This window comes from Aulostomus chinensis, chromosome 12 (assembly GCF_037954235.1).
Source record: "Aulostomus chinensis isolate RoL2024-O1b breed Wild chromosome 12, RoL_Achi_v1.0, whole genome shotgun sequence".
Lineage (NCBI taxonomy): Eukaryota > Metazoa > Chordata > Actinopteri > Syngnathiformes > Aulostomidae > Aulostomus > Aulostomus chinensis.
Genome location: NC_141331.1, coordinates 3782162 through 3794419, shown reverse-complemented (window position 1 = coordinate 3794419; position 12258 = coordinate 3782162). Strand labels below are relative to the sequence as shown.

General features: G+C 50.5%; 2 protein-coding genes across 8 annotated transcripts in view; one reads left to right on the top strand and one right to left on the bottom strand.

The window, feature by feature from the left end:
• The window catches only part of dnah7 (dynein, axonemal, heavy chain 7), an 82220-nt gene extending 75167 nt beyond the window's left edge, over window positions 1-7053 (top strand). For 4 of the 5 annotated variants that reach the window (XM_086219685.1, XM_086219684.1, XM_086219683.1 and 1 more), the window contains 5 exons: window positions 819-1049; window positions 2894-3046; window positions 4422-4599; window positions 4864-4967; window positions 6254-7053. In XM_086219685.1, the coding sequence (XP_086075811.1) occupies window positions 819-1049; window positions 2894-3046; window positions 4422-4599; window positions 4864-4967; window positions 6254-6460 (873 nt within the window). In that variant the 3' untranslated portion in view covers window positions 6461-7053. The remainder of the gene's footprint in view (window positions 1-818; window positions 1050-2893; window positions 3047-4421; window positions 4600-4863; window positions 4968-6253) is intronic. The other variant, XM_086219686.1, reaches the window with a different exon arrangement.
• Window positions 5585-12258, bottom strand: part of slc39a10 (solute carrier family 39 member 10) — a 32961-nt gene continuing 26287 nt past the window's right edge. For all 3 annotated transcript variants that reach the window (XM_086219691.1, XM_086219692.1, XM_086219693.1), the window contains exons 8-10: window positions 12045-12125; window positions 9272-9462; window positions 5585-9171 (exon numbers count right to left, since the gene is read on the bottom strand). In XM_086219691.1, the coding sequence (XP_086075817.1) occupies window positions 9019-9171; window positions 9272-9462; window positions 12045-12125 (425 nt within the window). In that variant the 3' untranslated portion in view covers window positions 5585-9018. The remainder of the gene's footprint in view (window positions 9172-9271; window positions 9463-12044; window positions 12126-12258) is intronic.

Genomic DNA, 12258 nt, shown 5'->3' with positions numbered 1-12258 from the left:
CGGTGACACAGAGCGAAACTGTCGGGTTCTGACGCAGTTCTCACAAACAGATAGAACACCCGTTTCCATAGGCACGAACACGGGGTCCTGCCATTTATTCACATAAACTCCATTCAACAAGATTAATCATGGCCTCAGTCCTGTGTGGGCTTTTTTAGCATTTAATACGATCTCATCAGTCTCAATGACCGATAAACAGGGCCGTGAATGAAACGGCTATTTGTCATTCTCCTACTGTAACCCCGGTGCCATTAGCCAGTAATTATCTGTTACTGCTGCCTACTGACGGAGCGCCACGTAGGTAAATGGTGCAAGCTGAGCCGAGAGGAAGCGCAGATGAGAGTGAATAATTATACCGTTATTAGAAATGTTGAAGATTGTGTCAAATCACCATGTGGGGGAAATGTTGCGTAACCTTCCATCTCATGAGGCCACTTGTGTTTGTGCGTGTGAGGGATGCGAGTGCTGGCAGGCTCCCCGTCATCAGCGCCCGCGTGGCATCTGTAGGGCAGCCGCGGCCTCCAGAAGTCACCAGAGAGATCTTTGGTGCGCTGTCATGTTGTGTCCTCTCAGAGACGAACATGTAAATCAATGTGACATCAAGATGATGAAACAGCACCAAGTCAGAAGTCAGAACCTCTTCATCAGGGTCCCCTCAGCATCAAAATGTTAGAGTCCTGAAAAGAGAATTCATAATTTGACAATTCAAAGACAGCAGCAGCTAATCCTCCAAACAATGACAGAGTCGAACCAGCGCGAGCCTGCAGTCCTGCCCCCCACCCCTCATCCGTCCCCTGTCGCCCTGTGTCTCTGATTAGTGCCGCTCGTCAGGCGGAGACGCCAAATCCTCAGATGACATGGTCTTTGATGTGGCAGCTGACATCCTGAGCAAGTTGCCTGGAGACTTCGACTTGGAGGCGGTGATGAGGCGCTTTCCCACCAGCTACAGCCAGAGCATGAACACGGTGCTGGTGCAGGAGATGGGCCGCTTCAACGCTCTGCTGGGAACCATCCGCCACTCCTGTGTCAACCTGCAGAAAGCCATCAAGGTACATGGCGCTGGTGTGGCTGTGAGGCCTGGAGGGGTGCTGGTAAAACGGTCGGGATGTCACCGAGAGACACGGGATGTGTGAGACGTGTAGCTGCAGCTGAACCGTCTCAAATTCGCACGCGTTAACGGGTGATCGTTTAAGTTTTAAACTCAATTCTGGCTCCCGGTGTGATTCAACCCAGTGATTGGGCCAAATCAAACGCTGCAGGACGACCAGCACCTCCACACCAAGCCGCTAGTCAGCTAAAAGCACTGTCAGGTTTCTGAAGGAATCACTTGAAACTTCAACTCTGATTTAAGCAGTAATTGGATCTGTAAAAGCAAATGTGGGCTGTGCAGATGGAGCCTGAGATCTTGGCAGCAAGTACGATGTGTGATGAGCAAAGACTCCTGACAACTGTGCACACTCCCGGCTGCAGCCGCCCTCAGCCCCAGGATACTGTATGTTGAACTGTATTTAACAGCATTCCCTCCCAACAAACCTGGCACCCAGAGTTACACCGAAAATCACGTGAAATTATATCTACTCAGCAAATGACATCTAGAAAATGTAGTTCTGATTTGGTCTTTGAGTTGTAATTCTTGCATATTAATTAGCAGCGTGATCCACACATCCCCAGACGTAGCCTGTAATGAGCCGCGCTGGAATCATCATCATAAAAATACCGGAATTATTTGGTTCAAAGCATTTTCTCAAGAAGTGGTTGGCCGCTGCTGTCTGAGCGTGTGCAGATGAGTGCAGCTTCTGTAGCATTACGTGTTTCGTTACAGCACATTTGAGAACGCCTCAGCACATGTTGTAAGAGTGTTTACACCATTAAATAAACACACAAACACTTTCCTCTCCCTCGGAGGTTGGAGGCACTCGAGGGATTGTAGAGGAAGAGCATCCGGGGAAGAGTGATGAGAACGTCATCTTTTATCCTGCTATTAAAGGCCTCATCAGGGTTTTGAGCCCCTCTCGTATGGCTGCACCTCAGGAGACACGTCTTTAAAGCAGTACTTCACCCATGTGTGCATCACAAGTACACATGTTGGTGATATTTTCCTTCTTGCATCACTTCTTTGTGTTACCTGGTAGTAGAAAGAGCCAGTCATGTATATTTAGCTTGAAGCTAATGGTGACTGAAGGCTAACAACAGCAAAAAACGTCCGGCAAGGTCAGTTTTCTCTCAGGGTCATCGTCTGGAAGAACCCCTGGTGGACTACCCAGGACCATGTGCTTCAGAGCTGCAGCTGTTGTCAGCCATCAGTCAACATTAGCATCATGCTAACAATATGTGAATGGTTCTCCCTGCATTCTGGATTTACAGAGAAGTGATGCAGGAAGGAAAAGCACCTTTGTCAGCTGAAGATGTACTTAAGCGATTACTTGAAAGCCAAAAAACACTGTTTGGATAAAGTATTGCTATATATATCATGTATATTTTTCATATTCAAGTCAACCGTGCAACAGGACCTGAACAGTGATACCTTTTCAAGTAGTGAAAGTGTTTCTTAAATGTTTCTGGGTGTATAAACGTGTGTGTGCAGCAGCCACGTCTCAGTCTCTTGGTCTGTCTCAGTTTATTTATCACCCAGCAGGCGTTGACACAAGGATGTGGAGGAATTAAAGTCATCACGGGAAGTTTTCCTCAAATATTTAGCCTGTTACTGGTCTCATCAAGCTAACGTTCCACAAAGCTAATAGCAAGCTAACGGATAGCTGGTGCAGCTGAGCTAACATGAAACGTGTTTGCTAATCTCAGTGCTAACTTTCATGTTTAATGTGGGTGATCCAACGTTCAAGTCCCCACCTCTGCCAACGGCCTGTGTGTGTGTGTGTGTGTGTTATGGTGCTAGGGGCTGGTAGTGATGTCGGCAGAACTGGAGGAGGTGGTCAGCAGCATCTTGAAGGGTCGGATCCCGGGCATGTGGATGAAGAAGTCGTACCCCAGCCTCAAACCACTGGGGGGGTACATCAATGACTTCCTGGACAGACTCAGGTTCCTACAGGTACAGAAAACTCACACAAGTATTGAGAGGTTAACACTCTAACAAACAAACACAGCAGCCTCAAAGATATAGATTTTTAAAAAGGAAGTCCTTATCTTTACTTTCCCCAAACAAAACCACGGTGGCGCTGAGTATCATGACTTGTGCTCAGGGTCGGAGACGATCCAGCAAACACATGCAGATTCCCATGACCTTCCAATCATGTGAGTGTGCAGAGTCACATGACCGTCCCACCATGTGACTCTGCAGGGTCCAGTGCTCCTCTGACAGTCGGTTCCCAAGTTTCTCCTCCTGACTTCAGAGGAAATATTCCCTCTGGTCCTCGTTACTCAGCTGAGTGAAGAGAATCCAGTGTGAGAGGGAGAGTGTGTGTGTGTGTGTGTGTGTGTGTGTGTGTGTGTGTGTGTGTGTGTGTCATGGCACATGTGACCAACCTCACATCCAAGAAATGTTCATCTGTTAAAGGTCATTTCGGCAGTTTGGACAAACACGTTGCATCTCAGTGGTTTGATCAAGTCACACTGCCCTGAATGTTTTAGCTTAGCTTAGCATAAAGACTGCAGGCAGAGCCACGCCCTGAAGTATCCTTAGATTTTTGGTCTGTTTTACTTCTGTTGGTACCATAACTAACCAAACACACACCGAGGGGTCCTAAAACCTGGAAACACATTTGGTTCCCTCGTCTCATAGTTAAAGGGAGTTCTGTCTGTCACGAGTCAACGCCAAAGTTCTGTGGTCAACAGCAGTTCAGGACAGTTTAGGTTTTTGTTCTGTGGCATCAAAATCAATCAGAAAACGTCACTCGTCCGAAGCTCTGAGCGTCTGAAGAGCAGCGGCTGCTGTTAGCGGCTGAACAAGAACAGACATCAAGAGTCAAATACGGATGAAGTGTGACGTGACCGTGGCGATGTGGACGTGCCGTGCTGCTGAGTCACAGCAGAGCGTCGGCCATTGCTTCCCGGCTTCGGCAGCCATAAATGCGGTGTTCATTAGTGAGAATTATGGTGATGAACAAAATGGCCACGGCTCATCAACTTGGGGGTGAAACTTCCAGGTTGGCTGACAGAAACACATCATTCCTGCAGGGCTGAGTTGAGGAAGACTGGTGACTGAGACCAGGGTTGTTATTACTTAATAGTGATCACGTCAACAATGAAGGTCCGAGGGAAACCGAATGAGCTTCACCTGAAACCGTCGTCCGTCTCCAGGTGTAAAACTCTGCTTTGTCTTTGTCGGGATTTTGATAAAAACGCCGGCCGATGACATGGCGGCGTAATTGGGTGCTGTTATGCGCTTGTATCATAATTTTATTTTTCATTTTCATTTCATCAAACCTAATGAACTGACCCACCAGGACCCGCCCTCTCTGTTCCAGGATTGGTTCGACCAGGGGACGCCAGCCGTCTTCTGGATCTCAGGGTTCTTCTTCACGCAGGCCTTCCTCACCGGCAGCCAGCAGAACTACGCCAGGAAACACACCGTCCCTATCGACCTGCTGGGCTTCGACTTCCAGGTTCTGGACGACCAAGAGTACAAACAGCCTCCGAAGGACGGTAGGACACCGTGGGGGTGGGTGGGGCTTAGTTTGCCGTTCAGGTCAGAGGGCAACAGGTCGAGGTGATGGTGCCGCCCCCTCTGCTGGTTAAACTGTTGTGAGAGTTGGAGCTGTGAGCAGAGGCTGACGCTGCTGCCACGGAGACATGTGGGCGTGTCTCTGATGGGACGCCGATGTGCTGTTGCCTCACGCCAACCATGAGAGTGAGACAGACGTCGTATCCTTCCTCCGTTGTCATGACTACATCACCCTCCTTTTCCAGGTGTGTACATCCGTGGACTGTTTCTGGATGGCGCTCGCTGGGACAGAACCACCAAGCTTCTCTCTGAGTCCCACCCCAAAGTTCTGCAGGACGTCATGCCTGTGGTGAGCCGCGCACGCGCACACACACACACACACGTTAATGGGTTCATTTTAAAAGTCCAGTTTGATTCGCTCTCGTGATAATTTGACCTCATGTAAACGCGCTGGTTGTCTCACGTGCTTCCAAGGTCGGTTTGGTGGCCATTCAGATCTGTGCTGGTCATGTGACATCAAGCAGCAGGTTCTAGGCTGTAGAAGGAACTCAGAACATCTGTTTGAGACACTTTAGAACCCTCACGGTTGTACTTTGCTACACGTGCTAACTGGCTGCTGGCACCATGATGTAAACACACAGGTCGACAGAAGCCGCTCGCCAGCAGAAAACGCCACTGTGACGTCACAGACGCTGTTGGTTTATTGATTCCGTTGGTGTGGATCTCTCTGGATCGTCGCTGCTCACCTGTCAGGTTCTGAAAATGGGACAGACGCCATCGTTAGCGGGCCGGCCAACTCCTGCGAGGCGCCTTTAAAAGAAACAAGTCTGATATTTGGAGTCTCGGAGGAGGCGGCGAACAGACTGCAGCCGCGGCGTCCCATGAGGACAAACTCCCCACCAACGCAGCGCGGCTGTCTGCCTGGAGGAAGTCCCTCCTCCATCCTTTTATTAATTACCAGCGCTTGATACGGTTTATGAAAGCAGACGAGATGGAGCCGACGCCAGCAGCGGCCGATCCAGCCTCTCTTATTACTACGGCTCTTCTTCCTCAGTCGTCTCCGTGAAGATGAATAATGAACAAGACTTTTTTAATATTCAGACATTTGGGGGCAAGTTATTACCGGAATCCATTTCTGGGGAAAAAAAAAAAAAGAAAAGAGCTGAACATAATTAAAAATGTGTTTATTATTTGGGGGGGGGGGCACACAACAGAGGCCGTGGCGGCTGCGGGCTTTGAAATGCAAATCTTTCAGAGGCGTGAGTTGTGGAACGAGACGCAACACAACAGACGTTTCTTTATTTTTAGGAGATGTGTTTTTTTGAGTGGCCCAGTTTATCCCTTTTGCATAACCAAGACTTCTTAATCGCCCAAAGGGAATTCTTCTTCTTCTGTTGTTGTTTTATAAGTTTACCTCCCCCAAAGTTGAGAACTAGAAATCACAGGTGTGACGGGAACCTGTGGACGTGACCTCTGACCCCTGATGTTTTTAAATTCTTCTCCGAGTCCCAGCTGGTGACCGTTTTGTCTTTGAAGCGATTGCCCTCTCACGTCAGGTGAAAACTCTCCCAGGGATCATCAAAGCATTGTCCGGCGGCCATGTTTGTCTGTTACGGCTCCACCTCCTCATTCCAGATGTGGCTGAAGCCCATGAAGCGGCAGGACATCCCCCCGAGGATGAGTTACCTGGCGCCCGTCTACAAGACCAGCGAGCGGCGAGGAACTCTGTCCACCACCGGCCACTCCACCAACTACGTCATCGCCATGACGCTAGACTCCGACGTCGCTGCTGAACACTGGATCAGACGGGGGGCGGCGCTGCTCTGCCAGCTCAGCTCCTAGCCTGGATTGAGCCTCAGCTCAGAACCACCAGAGACCAGAATCAGGAGTTGTTGACTTTATTGTCTTCTTGTCATGGGGAGAATTCATAAACCAGCAAACAGCAAAGATGTTGCATTTTGCTTTTTTTTTTTTTTTTTTGATTCCAGATCATGAAACAGATGAACACAACAGAGCAAACATGGGAACAATCATTGACCTTCACCGAGCGACCTGCGGAGACACTTTTGTTCTTTGGGGTGGTCGTGCGTGTCAAAGTCTCAGCGAACACTCGACGGGACAGCCGGATCTAAATCACACTGCTAGTGACAAGAATGATTAAAACTTAACGGTAGAAACTTCTTTAAGACAGTGAAAGACAAACGGCATCTGCTGTCAAAACAGAACACGCAGAAGTCTCATCTAGCTAACGTTAGCTACAGATGCTACAGAGCTCAACAACGAATCCTGACTGGTCCAGACGGCTGGTTCTGATCCGCTAAACTAGCTTGTAGCCCTGGTTAGGCCCTGTGAGCTTCACAGTTGAAACGTAACAAAGGTCGTCTGTAGTTTCACTTTGCAGAACAAAGAATAAAGACATTTTACATCAAAGACCACGTGGGTACCGTCTCTCTCGTGATGCGCTGTGACCAGACTCACACCCAGACGACACACAGCATGGATGTCACACGGTGACAGAATTAATGAAGATGCACACACACAAACACACCTGAATGCTCAAGACGCTAGGCTAGGCTAGCTAGCTTAGCTCGTGAGCAGCAGATCAGCCAATGGAATGTAGTGGGTGGGTTGGGGGGGGGCCATGTCAAGCACCAGCCACTGACGATCCTCACAGTTGGCTCGGTCCAATACTTGATTGACATTTGACCCCAGGAAAGAGGCGTTACGCCAGCGGGACAACGCGGGCTTTAGCCTCCGTTACAAGTGCGAGGAATGCTGCAGCGCACGTGGAAGCGCTTTCACTTGGTCGGCCTCCGATTGTCACCATCAACACGTTCACAGACAGAAGTACATGGAATACTTGTAGCTGCTCAGTTACTGACATCTCGACAACCTGACGCAGGCGCACACACACACACACACACACACACACACACGTTAATGTGACTCTGGACTCGGCTGGGTTGAGGAAGTCTAACGTGTCACGCGAACTAAACACGGAGACACGAAGAGCGAGCGTGTTTGAATTCACAGTTTGAAGCTGCTGGATCTCGTACGACATCAAGTTCAGAGGCCGAACCAGGACCCCGTTTGGACCTCAGATTGTCAGGAGTTTGGTCGCTGGACGCTGACGGTGTCTCGATCCTTTACAAAAACACTGCTACACTTACATGCACACTAATATTAGACTCGGAATCTGTAAATTAATCATTAAATGTTACTAAACTGACATTGGTGGAGGGAAAAAACAGCTCAGTCCAGGTGGCTGTTATAAAACCAGCATGTTTCTGTTACGAGGTTGGTGGTTTGGTTGCAGTGGCGTCTTCAGACTGGACAGAGGAAGAGTTGGGGTTTAGCAACGGTTTGCAACCTTCCTATGACCCCTCCCACACTAGCGTGACGCTAGCAGGGAGGCTGCTCACATGCTACGGAACGCTCGCCCAACTCCCTAAAAACACATCCGACGTCTTGTTAATCATGAAACTTGTCATACTGAAGCTAGCAATTAACTAGATTAACACCTATCACTTACTTTGCCTTCAGATTAGGAGACATGACGCCTGTAAAGTCTCGTGGTGTGACAATCCAACCGGGAATTTACACGACTGCATGTAAACAGGATTATTGGAGGAAGATTCATTCACACGTCACGCGCCTTATTAGGAATAAGGAGAACAAAACTGAATAAAAGACGACTCAAGTGGAATATCGAGTGCGTGTAAACGTGGTTATTGATTAGCCTGTCGTGCTAACACCTATGTCAGCGAGCACGATGATGTTCATCCCAAACGCCAAATTAACAAATGAGCAATAAAAGGAGGTCACAGCACGCACACGCGCACACACACACAAAACACTGAAACCAATGTTTCTGGAAACACTTGGGTGCTGCAGCTCAGCAGCAGGTGAGCGCAGGGGCTAGCTCGCATGAGCTCTCGGTCTCTGAGAGAACGCGGCGGTTGCGGTAGCAGCGGCGGCGGCGCTCCAGTGGCCAGGGCTTGGCACAGACACGAGACGTTTGATGCACGGCGTGATGACATGGAGAGTTGGTGATGGATGGCGGGTGGAACACACCACAGATGTACTCGGCATGGTTGACAGGACACAGCACAGGGGGATCATAGATGGGGGGGGGGGGGGGGGGGCAGCAAGACAACACAACAACAGGGGGGGGGGCAGCACCAGCTCTTCTCTCTCCTGATGCGGGGGGGGGGGGGGGGGCACAGATGTAAACATGACGGGCGCAGTCACCGGATCCGCACCAGCTAGCAGGTGTTTGGGATGGAGGCGCAGGCCACGGATGAGACTCATGCAAGACTGGCCGTTACATCACAAACCGAGCACGATAAGGCCGAGCAGGAACAGTGCTGATGCGTCCGGCTCGCTCTCGCCCTCCTCAGCTAGAAGCCCAAATCCAAAACAATGCGGTCTTCAAAGATGGCGATGAGCAGCATGATGCCAAAGCCCGTCAGCATGCCCAGGTTCTGCAGGACAAAGTGTCCCAGCTGGCAGCGCTTGTGCTCCTCGCTGTCGCCGTGCAGCATTTCTGGCAGCTACGAGAGAGAGAAAACCACCAGCCGTCGTCAACACGGAAGATCGCAGTCGTTGCAAGGTCGCGCCGATGTTATCGGCGACGAGCGGCGGTTAGCTCACCATATCCACCAGAGCCACGTAGAGGAACATGCCGGCCGTGATGGCGAAGATCCAGCTGGTGACGTTGTGCGTGTACTGGCCCACGGCCGTGCCGATCAGCATGCCAACGTAGGCCATGAGGGCGGACAGCAGATTGTAGACGATGGCCTGCTTCACCGACATCCCGGCTTTCAGCAGCACCGCAAAGTCACCTGTCAGACAAAGACACGCACGCGCACACACACACACACACACACACACACACACACACTTTCATCACCTTCAGGGCAATTCCCACACATGCTAACAAACATTTAGCGGCAGAATTCCTGGTTCCACCTCCTGTGTCGGGATGACGCGGCTGTAACGTTGGTAAGAGCAGGACAGGAAGGAGTAACAGATAACAGAATGATCGAGCCCAGATTAGAAATGTGACTTTTAGCTTCGCCGCTAACAACAAACGCTTGACTTTGGGTTACAATTTTTGAGAGTAAGTTTATCAAAGCTGCTCTGACAAAACCGTAATGTAGTAATTATTTTTTAATTATTTTGAAGCACAAAGTACCGCCTGCAGAGCCGGCATGTTCCTCCATGTGGCTGTGGTGAGCTAACCGAATGAGGTGATTTTGCAGGTGAACGACCCGGTTGTGCCTGAGGAGGCAGCCTGAGAAGATGAATGATGACGGCTTCTACCGTCCCCCTGAGGACGTCGGGCGTTTGGTGGACAAACTGCCGTCGGAAAGTCAAGTTTGAGTCGAAATGAGAATAAAAGTCAAAATGGCAAAACATTACTTCCCCTCTGCCTGACGGTTCCTGAATGCAACATTCGAGCCAAAGGCTACGAAGATGTTGCGGGGGAATGTGGAGGGTACACAGGAAGTGACATCAGCACGTCCACCCTTTGTTTAGTTGTGGACTCTTGGGTTTAGCTCACTGCAGTCACCTTCGCAGGCTCCTCATCCTCCTCCACCTGCCTGGAGGAGAGCGAAGAGCCGCCGTTCCTCCGAGAGACTCCAGTCTTTATCTCTCCTCTGATTCTCTCATCATTACACATGCGAGCCGCCGCCTCTCCTCCCTCTTCAATCAGCGCCGGCCTGAACGTGGGAAGAAGCCCGAGTCTCAGTGGAAACACCCTGGATTAGGAGAGAGGGAGGTGGCCTACATTTCCTCCAGCGTGTGACAAGCGGCTTCTTTTCCGTGATAATTACCTCCATGAATATATTAACACTCTGCTGGCACCCATCAATCAAAGGGGAGGAAGTCCACACGCACACTCGAGCAGCCTCTTCCTCACACACATCGACTTCCTGAACTTCCCAGCTCGTCGGTTCCAAACCATCAGAATCCGACACGCCTGCCACCACCTCATCTACTGCAATTAAATCAGCCCTCACCGCCAATTAGCTTCACTCTGGGTGGTTAAGGAAGCCTCATAATGATCACGTCTGCCACCCAGCTGCCAGCCGCCGCTGCCGGCTTTTGTGTTCAGGAGGTGCCGCGAGGTGCACTTGTCAAGCTGCTGTATGACAGCCGTCCCGACGCTGCACAGAGGCGATGCGAATCGAGAATTTTATGTGGGTGGACGGACGGCGGATCTTCACTCGCTGCTTGAGACGGGCCTCCAGTTGCGGTTTGACATCTGGACGCAGCAAAGACGACGACAGCAGAACCGCAGTGGAAGCTCTCGTCTCTTTAGCTCGTGTGATGTTGAGAGTTCCATCCTAACTGCTGGTGACAGCTGTGAGTCATCGATCCCTCCACTGCTCGCCACCACGAGGAAACTCAGTCTTCTATTTATGTATGTTTTGCCTGACTTGTCAGGTCTGATCCTGGATCAGTTACCCAATAAAAAAAAAAAATCCCATCCAGCAGTGATGGTGCCTTCAAAATAAAAGTGCTTTCATGCTGTTATGGTTTTGTCAGAGGAGCTGACGGCTGTAAAATTCTGACTAAGTCAATGCTGTTGCTAGCTTGTTGCTAGCAGCTCAGCTAACGTCAGTCTTGGTCAGCTAAGCTAGCTTGCTCAACAGGCTCGGACCTGGTTGAGTTTCAGGGTTTGACTAATAGAATTATTAATGTTTACAGTTACCACACACACACACACACACACACACACACACACACACACACACACACACGCCCCCCCGCCAGCAGCAGGCTGAGACACTGCCTCTCCCCACCGGGGGAGGACGATGCAGGCTGTTCCTCAGCAACATTAGCTGACACTCATCAATTCATCAATGACGCAAATCAGCCATGAACTCTGTGATGATCCACATCATTAGTGCCGATCCGGCGTGGATGGTTGGTCTCGCCCTGTGCTCGCCGGCGTTCCCTCAGACTGGTGAGAGCGCTGCCGTGGTGTAAAGTCTAGCTGGGAATGCTGCTGAGGGTCCTTCGAGAGAACAGATTGAATGCAAATGGATTCACCGGCAGCTGTGCCATCTTTGAGTCTGGCTGAGCGGCGGGCGCGGCACATCGTCTACAATGACAGACGTGTCGATGAGCCACTCCACTGCTGTCAGCCATTAATCTGGGAAGGCCACCCTTTTAGTGAGCTGAAGGACGACGATTACCACCGCTGGCTTGGAGCAGGTTGCAAGCCATCGAGGGTCACATGACTCACTGGCAATAGAGCTTCACGCACAGTAAGACGCGCTAACGCCAAAGCCAGGCAGTGATTTAGACGCAAAGCTTCGTTTTACTCGCTGAACCGGTGACGTGGACGTTTGCTGGAGGTTCGGAGCTCTTGACTGGCGCCATGTCAGGTTTCACTCCTGGTTGTAATTCTTACCGAGTTCATGAGGTAATTCATGGCAGAAAACAGCCACAGATGTACTGATGCCTCCCGTCAGGTTGGCACTGAACGCCGCACCTGTGGAGACAAGATCACAACGACTCAGACAGCTGGACGACACACCTGGACGACACACCTGGACGACACGGGCGTTAGCAACGACACTACACCACAAGTAACTAACAGTGGAATACTGAGGCAGCGATGCATG